Raw genomic sequence first — 23,723 nt, forward strand, 5'->3', positions numbered from 1 at the left:
CTATACTTCGCGGGCCCGCCCATAGGCCGGGGAGAAGTAGGAATGTCGTCACAGCGTGGCGGTATTGTTACCTAAGGACTCGATAGGAGGTGGGACGCGTGTTGATTGACAGGCAGATTTCCCCTACTGGGATTTGAGAATTTGGCGCAGTACCCCCGCCTTAGAGGTGGGGTCTTATTTGATTGCCAAGTAATATTCCCCAATGGAGTACTAGCTCATGGTGACTGGCAGGCAGCTTGACTAATGAGTCCTCGGCGTGGCCGGCGCAGCTCTCCAATCGCCGGGCGGCGGGCCCCAGTCTGAGCGGCGATGGCGGCGGCGGCGGCGGCGGCAGCAGCAGCGGGGGCTGCGGGCGGTCGGGGCTCCGGGCCGGGGCGGCGGCGCCATCTTGTGCCCGGGGCCGGTGGGGAGGCCGGGGAGGGGGCCCCGGGGGGCGCAGGGGACTACGGGAACGGCCTGGAGTCTGAGGAACTGGAGCCTGAGGAGCTGCTGCTGGAGCCCGAGCCGGAGCCCGAGCCTGAAGAGGAGCCGCCCCGGCCCCGCGCCCCCCCGGGAGCTCCGGGCCCTGGGCCTGGTTCGGGAGCCCCCGGCAGTCAAGAGGAGGAGGAGGAGCCGGGACTGGTCGAGGGTGACCCGGGGGACGGCGCCATTGAGGACCCGGTGAGGGAAGGAGGGCGAGCGATCAGGCCGGCGGCTGACTGGCCGGGTCACGGGAGGCCCAGAGCTCGGGCGAGCGGGAGGCAGGCGGGGGGTGGGGTTGGGCGGGGAATAACGTGGCTGGGGCCCAGTCGGGCCGGGATGGGTCCGCGATCACTACAAGGGGCCCGACTGGCTTGATTCGGGCGTCACGGGAGCCAAGTGTTGTTCTAGAGAGGGTAGCTTGCTTTTCTTTTCATCATGACCCTCGCGTGGGGCGAGGGAAATGGCCGAGCATGGCTGAGGCCGCGCTCCGGCCGAGACCAGGGCAGAGCCCCTGCGTTGGTTCTTCTTAAGCTCTTCTCCATACCCTTTCCACTTGTATTAGGAGCTGGAAGCTATCAAAGCTCGAGTCAGGGAGATGGAGGAAGAAGCTGAGAAGCTAAAGGAACTACAGAACGAGGTAGAGAAGCAGATGAATATGAGTCCACCTCCAGGCAATGGTGAGTAACTGGCGGTTGCACGCAGAGCCCGGGTTCTCGGGTTGGAAGGGTTGTAGGGAGGATGGGGAATGTGGGGTTAGATACTTGGCATCCTGGAGCTGGTTGTCTGAGCTATTATGACTGTGCCGCGGTCATAGTCCGTTGTGTGTTCCTCTGACCTTTGTGAGGCAGAACCTATATTTTGGTGGTGGTAGCCTTGTGCCTGCCTCCCTTTGTCCTTGTTATAATTGTGCTGTTCTTTGTTCTTGGTCTACCTCTATCCTTCTTTTTAGAGGTTGCCAGCTCGCATTTGACCTTCAAATCTAATAGTTTTTCCTCCAATCGGAGACGTTTCAGTTAGGATTCTAAGAGAAAACAAGCTGGAGGGGTTTCCCCTTTAATCTAGAAATGTAGAGTCTCAGCCCACTTAATTTTGTTCACTCTTAAAAGCATTTCAATGTAAACCATTCATTGGGGACTTGATTGGAGGTAGGAGAGATTCCTATACTGTTTTAAGTGTGTATTAATTTATTCTTTAAGTTTGTCGAATATTTAGCGAGTACCTGCTTTGGATTAGGCACAATCCTATTCTAGGTTATGGGTACAGCAGTAAACAGAATAGACCAAAATCTTTGCTTTCACTGAACTTATGGGATATTGTTGGTGGTGGAAATGCATATATTGGTCAAGTAGAAAACAAATGTATATATTTTTTTTTTAATGTTTTTCCTCATAGCTGGCCCAGTGATCATGTCCATTGAGGAGAAGATGGAGGCTGATGCCCGTTCCATCTATGTTGGCAATGTATGTAACTAGGGCTCTCTCTGATTGGGGTTGGGGGGCAAGTTATTTTGGGAAGTTATTTAATAGTCCTGAAAGGAACATCTCTGGGATACGTGGTGGTTTTGGGTGTGAACGGAGTGTGGGAAGGAGGTTGAAGGTAATGGAGTGATCAGTAAACAGCAGAGGCTCTGGGTTTGGAACGAAAAGGGCCTAGTTCCCCAGATTACCAGATTTCGTGTGCCTTGGTGTATGTAGATGGTGCAGATCAAAGGCTAGGCAGGGTGCCTGTTGAGACAGGAATTTGTCTGGTGCCTGTGAAATGTCTCTCCTCTCCTCAGGTGGACTATGGTGCAACAGCAGAAGAGCTGGAAGCTCACTTTCATGGCTGTGGTTCAGTCAACCGTGTTACCATACTCTGTGACAAATTTAGTGGCCATCCCAAAGGGTAAGTAGAGGAAAGTAAGTTGAGGTAATTTAAATTATGGTGTAAAAATAGATATATGAATATGTTTTATATTGAGCAGTAAGTGATTTGCTGTTAACACAGGTAATCTTTGTTATTGAAGATAATGGCATTAATGTTGATATGTATCAGGAGTTGCACCTAAATGTCTTCTGAGGCCAGACAGATAACAGAAATGAAGGCTAGATGTGGGTGGGATCACGAACTCTATAGAAGGGGAGTAGGAGGGGCAGCTTCTACTTGGCCTCTTATGGCCATATGGAAATTCAGACCCTGTGTGTCCTATTCTTAAAAATTTCAAAGAATAGCTGGAAATTTTAAAATTTAAATGATTTTGAATGATTTAAATTTTCCATTTAAAAGAATTTTGACAAAAAAATGTAACCACATTGTACCCCAAAATAAAGCATGCCTGTAAGTTGAATTTGACCTGTGAGGTATTTGTAACCTCAGAGAGATGCAATGACAATTCTTTTCAGGTTTGCATATATAGAGTTCTCAGACAAAGAGTCAGTGAGGACTTCCTTGGCCTTAGATGAGTCCCTATTTAGAGGAAGGCAGATCAAGGTAAGCCTCTGTCCATTGCTGTTCTGGTTCTGTATAAACTCTCCAGATTGACTTTAAGGCTTTCATTTATTCATCTCTGACTCAGGTGATCCCAAAACGAACCAACAGACCAGGCATCAGCACAACAGACCGGGGTTTTCCACGAGCCCGCTACCGCGCACGGACCACCAACTACAACAGTTCCCGCTCTCGATTCTACAGTGGTTTTAACAGCAGGCCCCGGGGTCGCGTCTACAGGTCAGGATAGATGGGCTGCTCCTCTTCCCCGCGCCTCCCATGAGCCCTGTATGCTTCCTTCTCTCCTGGTCTGACAAACCTCCCTTCCCCACCCCTCCCCCTTGGTCTTCAGGAACTTTGTCTCCTGCCTGTGCTGAGTGAGGAAGGTAGTTGCAGGCCAGGCCAGAAGGCCAATCTCTTCATGTTTTCTGCAGCAGGAGTTGGTGATAAGGGCTGCATCCCTCCCTTGGATGACCTTCCACCCCCAGCCTTTTTTTTCTTGGGAGTTGGTGGCTTTTGAAGCTGTTTATGCAAAGCCTGAAGGAACAGGACCTTCAGGCAGTGAAAGCACTGCTTGGGCATTTGTTACTTTTTTCGGAGTTAGGGAGGGGTTGAAGTCTGAACCGCCCTTGGAAGAATACCAGAGGCAGCTAGTTGATCCTCCCCAACAGCCTTGTGGGAGGATTTTGAGATATTTACTCTTTATTTGAGCCAGTCTTGCAAGGTTAACATCTTACTGGGCCTAAATGTGGTGCCCATGTTTTTGCCTTGCTTCGCTTCTGTCTCTTTACATTTAAATAGACAGGTTAGGTATATTTTAAAAAACCTGGCTTTTTGTAAGCTCTACCTGCTTGCCCCCAGGAATTAGGGAGGATCTATTTGTGAAGGCCTAGGGTTTAAGAGCTGTGGAGGACTGAAAACTAGGTAAACCGGGGGGTCCTTTTTCTTGCCTCTGTCTTCAGATGCGCTTCTTTTTTGCCACTGTTTGGCAAAATTTTCTGTTAAGCCCCCCTCCCACTGTCCCAGTTCTCCAGGTGTGTTGCTATTTCTGGGATCGTGGGGTCAGTTTTAGGGCACTTGAAAACTTCTTTTCCCCCCTTCCCTTCACAGTAACTGGGGCAAGGGCCCACGGGGAGGGGCTTGTACTGAACTATCTAGTGATCCCGTTAACACCTAACTCTCCTTCTTTCTTCCAGGGGCCGGGCTAGAGCGACATCATGGTATTCCCCTTACTAAAAAAAGTGTGTATTAGGAGGAGAGAGAGGAAAAAAAGAGGAAAGAAGGAAAAAAAAAAGAATTAAAAAAAAAAAGAAAAACAGAAGATGACCTTGATGGAAAAAAAATATTTTTTAAAAAAAGATATACTGTGGAAGGGGGGAGAATCCCATTAACTAACTGCTGAGGAGGGACCTGCTTTGGGGAGTAGGGGAAGGCCCAGGGAGTGGGGCAGGGGGCTGCTTATTCACTCTGGGGATTCGCCATGGACACGTCTCAACTGCGCAAGCTGCTCCCCATGTTTCCCTGCCCCACTTCACCCCCTTGGGGGCTGCTCAAGGGTAGGTGGGCGTGGGTGGTAGGAGGTTTTTTTTTACCCAGGGCTCTGGAAGGACACCAAACTGTTCTGCTTGTTACCTTCCCTCCGTCTTCTCGCCTTTCACAGTCCCCTCCTGCCTGCTCCAGTCCAGCCAGGTCTACCACCCACCCCACCCCTCTTCTCCGGCTCCCTGCCCCTCCAGGTTGCCTGGTGATCTGTTTTGTTTCCTTTTGTGTTTCTTTTTCTGTTTTGAGTGTCTTTCTTTGCAGGTTTCTGTAGCCGGAAGATCTCCGTTCCGCTCCCAGCGGCTCCAGTGTAAATTCCCCTTCCCCCTGGGGAAATGCACTACCTTGTTTTGGGGGGTTTAGGGGTGTTTTTGTTTTTCAGTTTTGTTTTGTTTTGTTTTGTTTTGTTTTCCTTTGCCTTTTTTCCCTTTTATTTGGAGGGAATGGGAGGAAGTGGGAACAGGGAGGTGGGAGGTGGATTTTGTTTATTTTTTTAGCTCATTTCCAGGGGTGGGAATTTTTTTTTAATATGTGTCATGAATAAAGTTGTTTTTGAAAATAAAAATTGTTTGGCCTTTTGGGTGTAAGGATTATTTATCTTCCTATTCTCTCTTAGATTGCAGATGGCTATTAATTGTACTTTGTGGAAGTACTGGTGTTATGGCAGGGAAATTGTTTGGCCTTTTGGGTGTAAGGATTATTTATCTTCCTATTCTCTCTTAGATTGCAGATGGCTATTAATTGTACTTTGTGGAAGTACTGGTGTTATGGCAGGGAGGTTGCCACTTGTGAATTAAGGTGTAGGAGTTAAATTACAACTAGCAAGAACGTTGTGTTTAGTTGAGGATGATGGGTTTTCTGGAGAACATGTAACCCTGATTGACATTTGAGAAATAAGCGTGGTAAACTAAAAGAATAGCCAAGTTATAGTGATCTAGTGGTGCTTCCATGTGTTCCTGATACCAACTTATATGCAAATGAACTATCCATGCCAGCAGCTCTAGAACTTTGGATTGGGGTCTCGTTATGTTGATGAGGTTTGTCTCAAGTGATCCTCCCATCTTAGCCTCCCAAAATGTTGGGGTTACAGATGTGAGCCACTGTACCCAGCTACTTTTCTACCTCAAGAAATGCAAAAGACAATACACTTAGCTAAGAGACAATTGCTAAGCTTGTTTTTTCCAATCATGCAGTAACCATTTAATGTGTTCAGCTAACTTACTGGATTGTTTTTTTTTTTTTTGAGATTGCCTTGCTTTGTCACCCAGGCTGGAGTGCAGTGGCACAATCTTGGCTCACTGAAGTCTCAACTTCCCAGGCTCAAGCGGGCCTCCCACATAGTTGGGACTATTGACACCTGCCACCACACACGGCTAAGTTTTTGTAGAGACAGATTGCAGGCATGAGCCGCCATGTCTGGCCCACAGAGCCATTTCTTTAACATTATTTTTGAAGAGCATCCAGGTCAGAGGCAATTTTGAACAAAACATTCTGAGAAGTGAATGATAAAATAGGTTGAAATACTAAGAAATCCTATACGTAATGAAATCTGAAGGCTTGACCTGGGTAGTGATGCAATGTTCAAGTTTTGAAACCAATCTGACACTGGAATGAAAAATGGAGAAATTAAGATGGCCAAGTCAAAATTTAGATGTGAAAAGTGAAAGCCAGCTGTGAAGTCCTAATAAAATGATCCTGGCCAGGCCCTGTGGCTCATGCCTATAGGGAGGCCAAGGCAGGAGGACTGCTTGAGCTCAGGAGTTGAAGACCAGCCTGGGCAACACACCAGGCTAATTTTCATATTTTTAGTGGAGACAGGGTTGTGCCATGTTTGCCAGGCTGGTCTCGAACTCCTCACCTCAGGTGATCCACCCACCTTGGCCTCCCAGAGTGCTGGGATTACAAGCGTGAGCCACCTTTAGAATAAAACATTCCTGTTCTCTCTCCCTCTTTTTCTTCCTCTGTCTACCTCTCCTTCATTCCTTTTTTTTTTCTTTCTTTCCTTCTTTCTGAAAAAAATTAAAAAATTAAAAAAAAAAACAAGCGTGAGCCACCGTGCCTAGTGCAATATAAACATTTTACTGGAAGAATGAAATAGCCTAAGTACCTTGATGCTGTTAATGCTGTGGACATTTCATCTGTCCACCAGGGGGCACTAAATGGCTGGCTCTAAAAGATCCCTGTCAATTGTTGGGTTTTGGAGGGTGAATCACGTTTTGACCCTTCTCTGGTTTTAGTTTTCCATGTTCAGTCAATTCTACTCTATCTTGTCCATTCTCTCTATTCCTACTTTCACTGCTTGAGTAACTCCCCAACGTCACTGCACGGGTCCTGGCAGATGTATCTGGCTTCAAACTTTTTTTTGAAAAATAAAAATTCTTTAAAAAAAGTTATTTTAAAATAAAAGATGGGGTCTTGCTATGTTGGCCAAGTTGGTCTTGAACTCTTGACCTCAAGCAATCCTGCCTCGGCCTTCCAAAGTGCTAGGGTTATAAGTGTAAGCCACTATGTCCAGCCTCCAAACTTCTTACTGCCCAAAAAGCTATGATGCCACCAATAAGTACAAACGCAAGCATGGAACTACAACTTTTCCAATCTGATCCTGATCATATTTTCCTTCCACATCCTGCCCTACATCTGATGTACTACGCATTCTAGTTGTTTTATTTATTTTCGTGTATCCCTCATGCGGTTTGCTCCAGCCTGCTATGCTTATTCCAACTTTTATATCAAAATCATGCATATCCTTCCAAGTGTAAGCCGGGTACGACAGACATGAAGCCTTTCTTGATTTCCTAGTTAGAAGTAATTAATCATCCCTGCAGTCAGGACAAACTGTTCCTATTCCTGTTTAATATTTACTTCGTGGTACATTTGTTTCCCCACTAGAAATGCAAGCTCTTTGAGGACATGGATTGTTCCTTTGTGTCTGCCTCACAGAGCCTGCCACTTAGTAGGTGCCCAAAAGATGTTCATTCACCATGGGCTTGCCTTTCCTGTCCTGGAAAAAGCAGTAACAATAGTGTTCCTTTTATCCTGGCCCTGCTAATTTTATCCTTATAGGAGTCAGACTTCCTATTTTGCTTAAAAGAGACTAGGTTTAGAGGAAAAAGCATAGAAAAAAAAAAAGTTACTTTTCTTGGGCAAGCTTGGTTATTTTTGGTGGATGAGTTCCGTCCATCACTCCTGATCAGCTCTCCGTTAACTGAGGGATAGAAACGAGCCCAATCTCACAGGAGTTCTATGGGAAGAAAGTGAGACTGGGAGAGCCTGTGTATAAGATCTGTCTGGGGTGAGGGTCTGTGAGTCAGAGATCCTTAAAGGGCCTTTGGATGATGCAAAATAAACCGAAACAACCCAGTGCTTTTTGAGGTAGGATTTGCCCAATCTGACATTGGCAATGGAGAAAAGAAGCAATTGGTGGGTTTTTACAATAATATTGCTGCTTTCCTTGTTTTTATTTATGGTTACAATGAGCAGCCTTTCTCAAATCATGATCACATTTTATTATATTTTAGTAGAGATAAGGTCTCTTTATTATATAATTATTAAAATAATTGCATTATATTTTATTTTTTGTATAGAGGGGATCTTGGTATGTTGCCCAAGCTGGCCTCAAACTCCTGGGCTCAAGTGATCCTCCCAACGCAGCCTCCCAAAGTGCTGGGATTACAGGGATAAGCCACCGTACCTGGCCCAGTATTCTTTCCTATGGCTGAGTAGTATTTCACTGGATATAACATATTTTGTCTCCATCATCAACTGATGGACATTTGGGTTGTTTTTATGTTTTTGGCTATTACAAATAGTCCTGCTACAAACAACTGTATACCTTTTTTTTTTTTTTGAGATGGAGTCTCTCTCTGTCGCCAGGCTGGAGTGCAATGGCGTGATCTTGGCTCACTGCAACTTCTGACTCCCTGGTTCAAGTGATTCTCCTGCCTCAGCCTCCTGAGTAGCTGTAATTACAGGCAAGTGCCACCACACCTAGATAATTTTTGTATTTTTAGTAGAGATAGGATTTCACCATGTTGGCAAAGACAGTCTTGATCTCCTGACCTCAGGTGATCTACCCGCCTCAGCCTCCCAAAGTGCTGGGATTACAGGTGTGAGCCCCCACATCCGGCTACAACTGTATAAGTTTTTGTGTGAACATATGTTTTCATTTCTCTTGGGTATGGGTGTATACTTAAGAATGGAGTTGCTGGGTCATATTGTGCTATGATTTGAATGTTTGCACCCCGACCAAGATCCACATGCTGAAAACTTAACCCCCAAGGTTATGGTATTAGGAGTTGGGGCCTTTTGGGAGGTAATTAGGTCATGAGGGGCAAGCCCCATGAGCTACCTTGACCTTTTACATCATCTGAGGATACAGCAGGAAGGTACCATCTATGCACCAGGAAATGGGACCTCACCAGACACCAAATCTGCCAGAATCATGATATTGGGCTTCCCACTCTCCAAACTGCAACAAATAAACTTCTGTTGCTTGCAAGCCACCCAGTCTACCTTATTTTGTTATAGCAGCCCAAATGAATGGACTAAGACCCATCGTAACTATCTTTAATCTTTTGAGGAACTGCCAGACTGTTTTCCAAAGCAGCTGCATCATTTTCATTTTCACCAGCAATGTATGAGGCTTCTGGTCTCTTTACATCTTTACCAAACTTGTTATTGTCAATCTCTTTGATTATAGCCATCCTAGAGGGTATGAAGAGGCATTTCATTGTGGTTTTAATTTGCATTTGTCTGATGACTCAAAGATAATTAGCATCTTTTCATATGATTGCTATTTGTATATATATACACATATTTTAAATTGTCTATTCAGATTATTTGTCCTTTTTCTTTTTTGAGACAGGGTCTCACTCTGCACCTCCAGGGTGGAGTGCAGTGGCACGATTACGACTCACCACAGCCTCAACCTTTCCGAGCTCAGGTGATTTTCCTACCTCAGCCGTTTGAGTAGCTGGGACTACAGGTGCATGCCACCATGCCCAGCTAGTTTTTAATTTTTCTAGAAATAGGGTTTCACCATGTTGGCCAGGCTGCTCTTGAACTCCTGGGCTCAAGCAATCTGCCTACCTTAGCCTCCCAAAGTGCTGAGATTACAGGCATGAAACACCAAGACTGGCCCCTATTTTTAAATTAGGCTGTCTTCTTGTAAGACTTCTTTTTAATTTTTTAAATTAAATTAATTAAAAAAAATTTTTTAGAGACCAGGTGTTGCTATGTTGCTCAGGCTAGTGTATACAGGTGAGGTACGCCAGTGCATGCATAGTGCACTCCAGCCTTGAACTCCTGGCATTAAGCAAACCTCCTGCCTCAGCCTCCCCAACAGCTGGGACTACAGGTATGCACCAACATGCCCAGCCTTCCTTTACTGAATCCTGAATACCAAATACTAGACTTATCAGATATATAATTTGCAAATATTTTCTTCCATTTTGTGGGTTGTTTCTTTGCTTTCTTGATAGCATCTTTTGAAACACAAAGTCATGAAGATGTGTCTATGTTTTCTTCTGAGAGTTTTTTTTTTTTTTCTTTTTTGAGATGGAGTCTTGTTCTGTTGCCCAGGCTGGAGTGCAGTCTCCCAGAGATTGTGGTGAGCCGAGATTGTGCCACTGCACTCCAAGCTGGACAACAGATTCTCCTGCCTCAGCCTCCCGAGTAGCTGGGACTACAGGTATGCAGCACCATGCCTGGCTAATTTTTGTATTTTTAGTAGAGATGTGGGTCTCACTATGTTGGCCAGGCTGGTCTCGAACTGCTGACCTCGTGATCCGCACACCTCGGCCTCCCAAAGGTCTGCTGAGAGTTTTATAGTTTTATCTCTTATGTTTAGGTCTTAAATCCATTTTGAGTTTATTAATTTTTAAAATATTTATTTATTTTTTGAGACAGAATCTCATTCTGTCATTTAGGCTGGAGTGTCGTAGTGCAATCTCGGCTCACCGCCACCTCTGCCCACTGGGTTCAAGCAATTTTCATGCCTCAGCCTCCCAAGAACCTGGGATTATAGGCATGTGCCACCATACCCAGCTAATTTTTGTATTTTTAGTAGAGACAAGGTTTCACCAAGTTGGCCAGGTTGGCCTTGAACTCCTGACAAGTGATTACCTGCCTCAGCGTCCTGAAGTGCTGAATCACAGACGTGAGCCACTGCACCCACTCTCGAATTTATTTTTGTGTATGGTATAAGTCAGGGGTCCGGTTTTCTTCTTTTGCGTGTGGATATCCAGTTGTCCCTGTACCATTTGTTAAAAAGACTTCTTTCCCCATTAAATGGTCTTGGTCCCCTTTCTGTAAATCAATTAACCAGTCCTCAAACTCTCAATTCTATTCCACTGATTTTTGTGCTTGTCCTCATGGCAGTACCACACTGTCTATATTACAGTAGCTTTGTAATAAATTGTGAAACTGTAGAAATATGAGTCCTCCAATTTTCCTCTTTTTCAAGACTGTTTGGCTACTCTGCATCTTTCGCATTTCCATACCAATTTTAGAATCAGCTTACCAATATCTGCAAAAAGACACCTGGGAGTTTAATAGTAATTACATTAAATATGTAGATCAATTTAGGGAGTACTGCCATCTTAATAATATATATACATGTATATATTTTATTTATTTTTAAGATGGAGTCTTACTCTGTCATCCAGGCTGGAGTGCAATGGCATTGTCTCAGCTCAATGCAACCTCTGCCTCCTGGATTCAAGTGATTCTCCTGCCTCAGCCTCCAAAGTAGCTAGGATTATGAGCACCTGCCACCACTAATTTTTGTATTTTTAGAAGGAGTTTCTCCATGTTGGCCATGATGGTTTTGAACTCCTGACCTCAAGTGGCCTGCCTTGGCATCCCAAAATGCTGGTATTACAGGCCTGTGCCACCACACCTGGCCCATCTTAACAATATTAAGCCTTCCAATCCGTGAACACAGGATGTCTCTTTTTTTTTTTGGTCATTCGTTTCTTTCAATGGTGTTCCATAGTTTTCGGTGTACAAGTCTTGCACCTCTTTTGTTAAATTTGTGCCTAAGTATTTTGGGATTTTTTTTTTTTTTTTGCTATTGTAAATGAAATTGTTTTCTTAATTTCATTCTCAGATTTTTAAAATTGCTATTGTATAGAAGTACAATTGATATTTTATATTGATTTATTTTTTCTTAATTTGTTTTTAGAGACAGAGTCTCTCTCTGTCACGGAGGTGGGAGTTTGGTGGTGCATTCATAGCTCACTGCAGCTTCTAACTCCTGGGTTCAGGTAATCCTGCCACCTCAGCATCCTGAGTAGCTGGGACTACAGGTGGTACATCCCCACACCTGGCTAATTAAAAAAAAAATTTTTTTTTAAGAGATGTGGTCTTGCCATCTTTTCCAGGCTGGGCTCAAACTCCTGGTCTCAAGTGATCCTCCAACCTCAGTTTTCCAAAGGACTGTGTTTACAGGCATGAGCCACTTTGCTCAGCTATATTGATTTGTATCTTGCAAGTTCAAATCGGCAAGGTTGTATCTTGTAACCTTGCTTAACATACTTATTTTTAATAGTTTTTTTGTGAATTCCTTGGTATTTTCTCTACATAAGATCATGTCATCTGCAAATATAAAAGGCTTTATTTCTTCCTTTCCATTCTGTGTGCCTTTTATTTCATTTTCTTTTCTTTCTTTCTTTTTTTTTTTTTTTTTGAGACAGAGTCTCACTCTGTTGCCAGGCTGGAGTGCAGTGGCACAATCTCGGCTACAACCTTCGCCTCCTGGGTTCAAGTGATTCTCCTGCCTCAGCCTCCCAAGTAGCTGGGATTACAAGTATGCACCACCATGCCCTGCTAATTTTTGTATTTTTAGTAGAGATGGTCTCGATCTCTTGACCTCATGATCCACCCACCTTGGCCTCCCAGAGTGCTGGGATTACAGACATGAGCCACCGTACCTGGACCTATTTATTTATTTATTTCCCTGGCTAGAACCTCCAGTACAATGTTGAATAAAAGTGGCAAGAGCAGACATCCCTATTTTGTTCCTGATATTAGGGGAAAAGCTTTCAGTCTTTCACTGAATATGATGTTAGCTGTGGGCTTTTCATAGATGTCCTTTATTCATGGGTGTTTGAAATAAACACTGTTCTCCAAGCACACCATATCATGTTATACCTCTAGGCTTTGCAAACATTTGCTGAAAGAGTAAACAAACATTACTCAATTTTTGGAATATCTACCATGTGTCACACATTGGTGTTTCTAAGTTGAATAAGATACAGTTCCTGTCCTTGAGGAGCTGTAAACCAAAAATAAAATTTGAAGGTCCCCAGCCATGTACATCTGAATGGACTTCTTCCTTGGCTAGGGCACTCCAAAATTTAACCCGAAATACTGTTGCAGGCTGTGATGGGAAGTGGGGGTCCAGCATGCCTCGTTATACCCCTCTGGCATTAATGTCAACACAAAGCTTAAGTCTGATAAGAAACATTTACAGTCTATTTTCTCTGAAGCCTTCTGGAGGCTTCATCTTCATGATAAAACCTAGGTATCCAAAAGCTTTTATCTTAATTCAAACATTCCTTTCTACTGATACTTTTTCAAGCAATTGCCAATCAGAATATGTTTAAATCTCACTATGGCCTGGGAAGCCCCTGGCCCCAACTTTGAATTGTCTTGCCCTTTCAGATCCAACCATTGTAGATCCTACATGAATTTACTGGTGTATTATGTCTCCCTAAAATGTATAAAGCAAGATGTACTCTGACCACCTTGGGCACGTGTCCTCAGGAACTTCTGAGGCTGTGTCATGGGTGTATCCTTAATCTTGGCAAAAAAAAAAAAAAAAAAAAACACCTTTCTAAATTGATTGAGACTTGTCTCAGATCATTTTTGGTTTACAAATTGGTGACCACAAAGGGGGTCTGAGCCCTGACCTCTGACAAATCTTTTATCAATGCTTGGTACCAACTTGAGCTATCTTTATGGCTCAAATCAATAGGACAATTTGCTGAGGCTTGGGAACTCCCCTTTCTCCAGAGAATCCCCAATCTCTCAAAATCTGGTTGAGATCTAAAGTTTATTTTGCTGTATAACTCCTTTTCTGGAGTTTTACTTGCTTCCAACAAGGAAGGCACGCTTTCCTGCTTCTATGATGTTGGAAGGCAGGTAACTCCTTTTTAGAGTTTTAGCTAATTTCTTTTTTTTTTTTTTTTTTTTGAGACAGAGTTTTGCTCTTGTTGCCCTGGCTGGAGTGCAATGGCACAATCTCAGCTTACTTCAACCTCTGCCTCCTGGGTTCAAGCAATTCTTCTGCCTCAGCCTCCCGAGTAGCTAGAATTACAGGCACCTGCCACCGTGTCCAGCTAATTTTTTTGTATTTTTTTTTAGTAGAGATGGGGTTTCACCTGTTGGTCAGGCTGGTCTTAAATTCCTGACCTCAGGTGATCCACCCACTTCAGCCTCCCAAACTGCTGGGATTACAGGCGTGAGCAAGTTGTAGCTAATTTCTAACAGAGAAGGCACGTTTGAGTTTCTTCCTGCTTCTAGGATGGTGGAGAGTAGACTTCGACTTGAGATCCATTTTTAGGTAAGAAGCCGATTTGGTCTTTCTTTTCTTCTCTTTCCTTCCTTCCTTCCTTCCTTCCTTCCTTCCTTCCTTCCTTCCTTCCTTCCTTCCTTCCTTCCTTCCTTCCTTCCTTCTTTCTCTTTCTTTTCCTTCCTTCCTTCCTTCCTTCCTTCTTTCTTTCTCTTTTCCTTCCTTCCTTCCTTCCCTTCTTCTTCTTTTCTTCTTCTTCCACTTCTTCTTCTTCTTTTCTTCTTCTTCTCTTTCCTTCTTTCTTTCTTTCTTTTTCTTTCTTTCTTTCTTTCCTTTCTTTCTTTCTTTCCTTTCTTTCTTTTCTTTCTTTCTCTTTCTTTCATCTTGAAAATTGCCCGTAATGACTAAAGGTTAAAATTGACAACAGCTGGTCTTAATTTCTCCTTACCATTACAGCACTAACTGATCATATTGTTGGTTTTCTTTGCTGTTGTTCAGTCTTTCTCCCTTTGGATTTTAGCAACTCTGCCTGTCTTGGTCAAATCCTAATGAGAATTAGTAATTATGGAAACAAGGCCTCTGAATAAGCTAAAATCTCTCACAGCTATAAAAACAAACAAGAAAACGTGGGCTTAGTTTGTGTTTGTGTCCTGATTTTCTTCCACCCTTGTCCTTCCCCTTCGCCATCTTCAGTACCAAGAAAAAATCTAGAGAAGGCCTCTGTTGATTGGAATTCCTCAAAAAACTCAAAACAAAGGTGCTACTCATCCCTTTTGGAGTGTTCTGTTTTCTTTTTGGAGTTTCAAGAGTCATAGGCAGATTCTTCTTCGGTCTAAAGTTCTGCTCTTTTGTATTGTATTACCTGACCTCTTTGGCTTTCGGGGATACCAAAGGTTATCTTGCACTGTGTGAGGATTTGAGCTTGGTGTGTGTAATGGCGGATGAGAACTACAGAGTTAGGGGTGACTGAGAACAGTTTACAGAAAGTGGTCTTAGATTTGTTTTTTCTTCTGGGAAGATGTTATTTAAGATTCTAATTCTAGTTTGGAAGTACACTTTTAAAAGTGTCTTCTCCGTTGCCTTTCCTCCTGGAATTAATCTTGATTGGCTTCTCTGTGCATATGTAGGAGGAAGTGAACTGTCCTTTTCATAGATAAATGAGAGACTGAGTTTCCACAGCTTCAAAGAGAAAGGGCATTTTGCTCTTCCCAGTCGAAAGGTACCCCTGAGTGACAGGGGGCTGAGTGGGAATGTCAGGGGGTTGACCCCCCCATGATGTGCAGTGGCCCTACAGAGAACTTCAAACAAAATTAGTTTAAAAAGGCTCATCCAGGAAGTGCATGTAGGAGCTGGTCACCCCATACTTTCAGCCCTCCTAGAGGTGCTAGAACTCCAGACAGAGAAACTGAGTCACACAGTGTGTGACACACTGTGGAGTCTCACCCACAACCAACACACTTTGCCCCACTCCACCAAACTCTAGACCACAGCTCAGTTCCTTTTTTTTTAAACTTTTTTTTTTTTTGAGACGGAGTTTCGTTCTTGTTGCCCAAGATGGAGTGCAATGGCATAATCTCAGCTCACTGCAACCTCCGCCTCCCAGGTTGAAGCAATTCTCCTGCCTCAGTCTCCCGAGTAACTGGTATTACAGGCACCTGTCGCCACACCCGGCTAATTTTTGTATTTTTAGAAGAGATGGGGTTTCACCATATTGGTCTGGCTGGTCTCAAACTCCCGACCTCAGGCAATCCGCCCACCTCGGCCTCCCAAAGTGTTGGGATTATAGGCATGAGCCATCACACCCAGCTCAGTCCCTTCTTTTAAGAAAAAATGTGGGCAATTAATCATCTAGGAATCAGGACTAAGAAGGAGAATGATCCCTCTCAGGCACCCTGTTTGATTTTATGACCCTCTACTCGAAAGTGGTGGTGTAAATGGAATGATATACCAGGTTTTCTAATACTCCAGCTGGTTACACATTGGGTCTGCTCTTGTGTACATTTAAAATTGATGGGCAAATCATCTCTAGGAGAATTCAGAGCCTGCACATCAATCTGCAACTATAAAGTTCTGAAGTTCTCTATTTCTCTGCTTTCTTTCTTTTTTCTTTTTCTTTTTTAATTCAGTCCCTGTAGAGACTGCCAAAAATTGCCAATGCCAGCTATATTTCAGGTCGTCATGGCAGGGCATTGGGAAAAGTTTTCAATTAGCACCTCGGATAAACCTCATTGGCTACAGTACTGCCACTGCACAAAGCTATTTCTCTGCTTTCTTTTCTGCCTTAAGACTGTTGTTTTTCTACTGAGATAAAATCTACTGTTTGTATCCAACCATTTCTTTTGTTATTGTTTTTGTAAACCAATGAGTTTGTATTAATATCTCATGGCTAATGTTCTGAAGTAAGAGCTATAGGATCTTTGGTTGTATAAGTGTATATGTGTGTTTCTGTGTACATACATGCATTCTGTTGTGTTTTGGGCCACAGGTAACAAATTGGCTACCAGTTAAAGTGTATCTATAGGCCAGGCATGGTGGCTCATACCTGTAATCCCAGCATTTTGAGAGGCCAAGGTGGGTGGATCACGAGGTCAGTAGTTGAGACCAGCCTGGCCAGCATGGTGAAACTCTGTCTCTACTAAAAATACAAAAAAAAAAAAAAAAAACCCAAAATTAGCCAGGTGTGGTGGGACACGCCTGTACTCCCAGATACTTGGGAAGCTGAGGAACCCAGGAGGTGGAGGTTGCAGAGATCTCGAGATCGTGCCACTGCACTCCAGCCTGGGCCACAGAGTAAGACTATGGTTCCAAAAAAAAAAAAAAAAGAGTATAAATAATAAGCTGAATGCATTTCAAGTTTACATGACTTAAGTAAAATCTTTAATAAGCTAGCTTTAAAATTATTGGTAAATTAATATTATAAATGTTTTAAGAATTGTCAGCATACATTTTTGTTTACATTTATTGATCAAGTGATTTCATACTTTGCCAAATACCATAAGGTGTCAAAATTTGGCATAAAGGTTAGAAAACTATAAACTCAGCAAAAAACAATAATTTTTGCTTGTGTAGTTTTTAATAAAAAAAGACATTAATATTGTTGATTTAATGAAAACAGCTAAATCTTGAATTATTAGTAAAATAACCATATATTTAATCTTAAGGTGCTTACTTAGGTAATCACCTGAAATTCACAGGCTGTAAAATGGTTGACAGGGAAATAACTTTAAATAATGATTATCACAATTTTCATAAATAATCTAGGTATAGTAGTCCATTTTCACATTGCTATAAAGAACTATAGAGTGGGTAATCTATAAAGGAGAGAGGTCCAGAGTTTGACTCACAGTTTAGCATGGCTGGGGAGGCCTCAGGAAACTTACAATCAAGGCAGAAGGCAAAGAGGAAGCAAGGCACCTTCTTCATAAGGCAGCAGAAGGGAGAATTAATGCAGGAGGAACTACCAAACACATAAAATTATCAAATCTCATGAGAACTCACTTACTATCAGGAGAACAGCATGGCTAAACCACTCTCACGATTCAGTTATCTCCACCAGGTCTCTCCCTTGACACATGAGGATTATGGGGATTATATATCAAGATGAGATTTGGTGGGGACACAAACCTAACTATATCATTTGGTAAACTATTAAAATAATTAGGTAAATGTAATAGAATAAATACTTATAAATGGACTTGTCATAAATTAGAATCTAAAGTTAAATATTTCATTAAGTGATTTTATTAAATGGGTATCTTTCAATTAAAAAAACATATTGTAGGGCCGGGCGCGGTGGCTCAAGCCTGTAATCCCAGCACTTTGGGAGGCCGAGACGGGTGGATCACAAGGTCAAGAGATTGAGACCATCCAGGTCAACATGGTGAAACCCCGTCTCTACTAAAAATACAAAAAATTAGCTGGGCATGGTGGCGTGTGCCTGTAATCCCAGCTACTCAGGAGGCTGAGGCAGGAGAATTGCCTGAACCCAGGAGGCGGAGGTTGCGGTGAGCCGAGATTGCGCCATTGCACTCCAGCCTGGGTAACAAGAGCGAAACTCCGTCTCAAAAAAAAAACAAAAAACAAAAAAACAAAAAAAAACATATTGTAGGGAAACATTCTAAAAAATATGTTCTTATTAAAAGGTGGGTATTTTTTTTTTTTTTTGAGTTGGAGTCTCACTCTGTCGTCCAGGTTGGAGTGCAGTGGCATGCTCTCAGCTCATTGCAACCTCCACATCCTAGGTTCAAGCAATTCTCCTGCCTCAGCCTCCGAAGTAGCTGGGACCTCAGGCACATGCCACCATGCTCAGCTAATTTTTGTATTTTTAGTAAAGACAAGGTTTCACCACTTTAGCCAGGATGGTCTTGACCTCCTGACCTCATGATCCACCTGCCTCCATATCCTAAAGTTCTGGGATTACAGGCGTGAGCCACCATGCTCAGCCAAAAAGTGGGTAATATTTGTCTAGTCAAAGCTTATTTAATGGTTATGTGTAAAACAAGGTAAAAGGAACCAGGAAATAAGAGAGATGCAAAGAAAGTTATAGGAGTAAAGAGGCATTTTTGGTAAGAAAGCTTAGAAGAATTTTATATGAGAAAGAGTCTTGTATGGTGAATTTTTGTTCTAAAATAAAATGACTGGGTTGTTCAAGAAAGAGGAATATTTAGGACAAGCCAAAAGTCCAAGCATGTTGTAAATGGTCTAAGTTGTAATAAGGTTAGTAAAAAAGGAATTTATAAAAATGCAATTAATTGGCTGTAATTAAAGGAAATTATAGTAGTTTTTCTAAAAATTGAACTTTGATATTAAAAATATGCTCATACAAACTAAAGAAATGGTTAAAACAAGATTTCATTTAAAATAGATTTACTTAATATGATATGATTAGGCTTTGTGCTCCATTTTCATCCTGAATTTTTATTTCCCAGATGTTCAGGGAGAAACCTGGTGGGAGATGATTGGGTCATGGGAGCAGTTTCCTGCATGCTGTTCTTGTTTTTTTGTTTTGTTTTGTTTTTGAGATGAAGTCTTGCTCTTGTCCCCCAGCCTAGACAGAGTGAGACTGCAATGGTGCAATCTCCGTTCACTGCAACCGCCACCTCCCAGGTTCAAGTGATTCTCCTGCCTCAGCCTCCCAAGTAGCTGGGATTACAAGCATCTGCCACCATGCCTGGCTAATTTTTTGTATTTTTAGTAGAGACTGGGTTTCACCATGTTGGCCATGCTGGTCTCAAACTCCTGACCTCAGGTGATCCGCCCACTTCAGCCTCCCAAAGTTCTGGGATTACAGGCATGAACCACTGTGCCCAGCCCATGCTGTTCTTGTGATAGTGGGGGAATTCTCAGGAGATCTGATGATTTTATAAATGGCAATTTCCTGTGGGCTTTTTACGCTCTCTCTCTTGCCAGCTGCCATTTAAGACATGCCTACTTTCCCTTCCACCATGATTATAAGTTTCGTGAGGCCTCTCCAGCCATGCAGGACTGTGAATTGATTACACCTCTTTTCTTTAAAATTACCCAGTCTTTGGCAATTCTTTATAGCAGTGTGAAAATGAACTAATACACAATGTAAGAAGTTTTTAATTTTTAAATTCTATAATCTATTTCTTTTTCTTTATTATTATTATTATTTTGGAGATGGAGTTTCACTCTTGTTGCCCACACTGGAGTTCATTGGCTTCAATGGCATGATCTCCACTCACTGCAACCTCTGCCTCCTGGGTTCAAGTGATTCTCCTGCCTCAGCCTCCCAAGTAGCTGGGATTACAGGCACGTACCACCACATTTGGCTGATTTTGTATTTTTAGTAGAGACAGGGTTTCACCATGCTGGCCAGGCTGGTCTCCATCTCCTGACCTCATGATCCACCTGCCTCAGCCTCCCAAAGTGCCAGGATTGCAGGAGTGAGCCACAGTGGCTGGCCATAAATTCTATAATCTATTTCTTTTTGAAATTATTCAGATTGATAACTCAGAAGCCATACCCTGCTATTTCAGCTTCTTCTTTCTTCTGAGAAGGCCTGGGATGGCAACTCTCTCCTTTAACTTTGGTTGTAACTTTTAAAGTTAATAGTCTAAAGTTAGGAAGAGAAGTTTTGAAAATGGGCAAATGAAAAACCTTTTGGGTCTGCTTTTGTCTGCATGTCTTTTATATCTGTATGTTTACATGTGTCATGAGGAAGTGATAGTTCACTATTAAACTAAACTGTATGAAAGAGTTCTAACCATTTGACTTAAAGAAAACTAACAGCTTATCAGACTGATAGAAACTAGCTCAGATCCCCTTCAATTTATGACTTTGTAATCTTTTGTAAGATTAATTTGGTAAATTTAATCTCAAAATTCTCTGCGGTCATTTATAATCTTAGTCATGTTATGTTAAATTAAGTAAACTTAGGTTTTTTTGTTTTTGTTTTTTTTCCACTGGGAGTTTGGGTTACTGAAAGTTTAATATAGGACTATAAAAGGTGTTTTTGGTGAAGTTTATAAAACACAAGGGTGGGCTGGGTGCAGTGGCTTGTGTCTGTAATCCTTTGGGAGGCCAAAGTGGGCGGATCACGAGGTCAAGAGATAGAGACCATTCTGGCCAACATGGTGAAACCCCATCTCTACCAAAAATATAAAAATTAGCATGGTGGCATGCTACATGTAGTCCCAGCTACTTGGGAGACTGGGGCTGGAGAATCTCTTGAACCCGTGAGGTAGAGGTTGCAGTGAGCTGAGATCGAGCCACTGCACTCCAGCCTGGGTGACATAGTGAGACTCTGTCTCAAAAAACAAAACACACACATACACACACACACACACACACACACACACACACACACACACACACACAAGGATGTGGCTCTTGCTAAAGAAAATATAATTGTTTTCTAGTCGGGAAACCATTTAAGAGTCACTTTAAGATAAAAGAAAAATTACAGAGATAAAACTAAATGGATAAAAGAAAAAAAATTAAGGCAGGGCTATAAAAGTTACCTCTAAGACCTGTGGTTACAGAGAAGATAGTCAATGTGAGGGAAGGGCAAAACCAAGTAACTGTTAAACCATAGGTTATAATGTAAAGGAATTGTTCCATTTTGTAGGTTGGTGTCATCAGCTTCTTGAGAAACTTTTATTATAATGTATAGCAAAAATATTATATAACTGCTTTTAGGACAAATCCTTAATTTTAAATCCTACAGAAGGAAAGAGCTTGTTTGGGTTGATGTAAGACCCACAGCTCACTATTAAACAATCGCTGATAGGCTGGGCATGGTGGCTCATGCCTGTAGTCCTGGCACTTTGGGAGGCTGAGGTGGGCAGATCACCTGAGGTCGGGAGTTCAAGACCAGTCTGACCAACATGGAGAAACCCTGTCTCTACAAAAAATACAAAATTAGCTGGGCGTGCTGGTGCATGCCTGTAATCCCAGCTGCTTGGGAGGCTGAGGCAGGAGAATTGCTTGAACCCGGGAGGCGGAGATTGTGATGAGCTGAGATTGCACCATTGCACTCCAGTCTGGGCAACAAGAGCAAAACTCCGTCTCAAAATAAAAAAAAAAATCACTGATAAGTACGTATGATCCAAAAGTACAGAAGGTTATTCCTGAGAGAACAGCCAGCCTAGTGGCCACTGTAAGATCTGTTTTCCTTGCCTGACTGCCCTCTAAAATACCAAGTGGAGCACCCTAGATGAAGCACTTAATATACTTCATATGTGAGATATGTGGGACTGGCTTTCTGATGACCAAGACATTCTCCCACTGAATATGCCTATTACCCAGGTCATGGTAAATCTGGAGATTAAGGGAGCCTGTTTTTACATGGGTACCCCTCCCACAGAATCATGCAACTGTTTGAGAGGCCTTATCAAATTTTCTGTCCCTCTCTCATAGGACATAAAACATTGGAGTAATTAAGAAAAAAAATTAATGAGAAAGGAAAAACAGAGTCGAAGGACTCTCCCTAGAAGGGGTGATGAAAATACCACCCTTTGGCCAGGCATAGTGGCTCATTCCTGTAATCCCAGCACTTTGGGAGGCCAAGGTAGGCAGATCATGAGGTCAGGAATTTGAGACCAGCCTGGCCAATATGGGGAAACTCATTCTCTACTAAAAATACAAAAATTAGCTGGGTGTGGTGGTGCATGCCTGTAGTCCCAGCTACTCGGGAGGCTGAGGCAAGAGAATCGCTTAAACCTGGGAGGCAGAGGTTACAGTGAGCCGAGATCAAGCCAGTGCACTCCAGTCTGAGTGACAGAGCAAGACTCCTTCTAAAAGAAAAAAAAAAAAAATATATATATATATATATATATATATATATATATCACCCTTTTTGATAGTTATTCACTATTTGCCCCATATTGGAAAATTAAAAAAAAAAAAAAAAAAGGCAAAGATTATCATGAGAAAGCTGACACTGCCTGGGGCAATGCTGGGGCAAATTAGGGTAAAAAATTGGCAGAAGAGCCTGAGTCCCTTGGCTTAACTCCCTGCTGGGAACCCAAGCCTTTTTTCCACCAGAAAAGGTAAAAGGATCAGGGGGTAGAAAAGAAAAGTTCTTGGGACCAGAACAGAAAAATGTACTGGTTGATAGGATTATGAAATTTGAGATGTTCACATAAACAGGCTTTATGTAAGGTAGTTGTAACTCCTTTACCTAAGTGTCTTATGAAAACTGATGTTGTTTGGGAGGAGGAGGTTGCAAGGTTGCAGTGAACCGAGATCATGCCATTGCATTCCAGCCTGGGCAAGGAGCAAAACTATGTCTAAAAAGAGCAGATTTACGTGCCTTCAGTTTTATGGTATTAATAAGGAAAGCATCCCCCAGTTAGATACACTGCACTCAGTTAGTGCCACTGCATGCCAGCCTGGGCAACAGAGTGAGACTCTGTCTCAGGAGAAAAAAAAAAAAAGAATTTCCTGCTTCCTGTAGAATTAAAATAAAATAGTTATTGAGAGGATAATAGTATAAAATACCTTGTGACTCACCCAGCCTCCAGGGTATAATACTCCCGTTATAAGTTGTGCAGATAGATATATATTAAAAATTTTTTTGAACAATGCTTATGTTTTGTATAGCTAATTGCTATAAGTCTTTAACTAAATCCAAGATTATAGTAGCTCAATGCATAGAAGTTTAAAAATGAGTTGATTTTGTAAGCTCACCTTTGGCTTTTTGTTTACTTTCTACTTAAAAGAAAAAAATAATTTTAAGGGGCAGTGAATGTCTGTCCATGTCCATTCCTGTCTGGCCTAGAGCAATTAATTGGCTGTAAGTCTTGTTGACTGTAAGCCACATGGAGTCCCACTGAGGGACAGGATGAATGTGGGGCAGGCAGCCATGTCACCCAGGCAATGCTATGGAACAAAATTAAAATTTGGTGGCCATTGATGTTCTTTCTGGCAAATCTTGGCCAGAAGGGGGAGAATGTAAACTAAAAATAAAAGTCAAAGGCCTCGGCTGGGTGTGGTGGCTCACATGTGTAATCCAAGCACTTTGGAGGCCAAGGCAGGTGGATCACCTGAGGTCGGGAGTTCAAGACCAGCCTGGGCAACATGGTGAAACCCCGTCTTTAAAAAATAAAAAAATTAAAAAAAAAAAAAAAAGGCCTCACCATCCACCCTGCAGCCATCTGAACAGACTCCCTCCTTGGCCAGGGCACTCTACAATTTAACCTGAAAGGCTGGTGGAGGTCATGATGAGAATCCTCATTATATCCCTCCAGCATAGACATCAACACAAACCTTAAGTCTG

The 23,723-nt window shown here is 42.6% G+C and overlaps 1 protein-coding gene and 1 pseudogene across 1 annotated transcript; one reads left to right on the forward strand and one right to left on the reverse strand.

Annotated features, from left to right (window-relative positions):
* The first annotated feature begins 296 nt into the window (after positions 1–296).
* Positions 297–5,032, forward strand: PABPN1 (poly(A) binding protein nuclear 1). Its single transcript, XM_002753634.6, has 7 exons — positions 297–660; positions 1,025–1,139; positions 1,855–1,922; positions 2,240–2,346; positions 2,844–2,931; positions 3,017–3,168; positions 4,125–5,032. The coding sequence occupies exons 1-7, from the start codon at positions 310–312 to the stop codon at positions 4,162–4,164; spliced, it is 921 nt and encodes a 306-aa protein (XP_002753680.3). The 5' UTR covers positions 297–309; the 3' UTR covers positions 4,165–5,032.
* An 11,075-nt stretch (positions 5,033–16,107) lies between these two features.
* LOC118145212 (U4 spliceosomal RNA) lies at positions 16,108–16,239 on the reverse strand (annotated as a pseudogene).
* Between the last annotated feature and the right edge of the window lie 7,484 nt (positions 16,240–23,723).

This window comes from Callithrix jacchus, chromosome 8 (genome assembly GCF_049354715.1).
Source record: "Callithrix jacchus isolate 240 chromosome 8, calJac240_pri, whole genome shotgun sequence".
Classification (NCBI taxonomy): domain Eukaryota; kingdom Metazoa; phylum Chordata; class Mammalia; order Primates; family Cebidae; genus Callithrix; species Callithrix jacchus.

Excerpts from the sequence above, each read along its gene's own strand:
- PABPN1 (XM_002753634.6), top strand. The coding sequence starts at position 310 with ATGGCGGCGGCGGCGGCGGCGGCAGCAGCAGCGGGGGCTGCGGGCGGT. Across the intron at positions 1,140-1,854 it reads GAGTCCACCTCCAGGCAATG|CTGGCCCAGTGATCATGTCC; the intron begins GTGAGTAACTGG and ends TTTTCCTCATAG. Across the intron at positions 2,932-3,016 it reads TTAGAGGAAGGCAGATCAAG|GTGATCCCAAAACGAACCAA; the intron begins GTAAGCCTCTGT and ends TCTCTGACTCAG.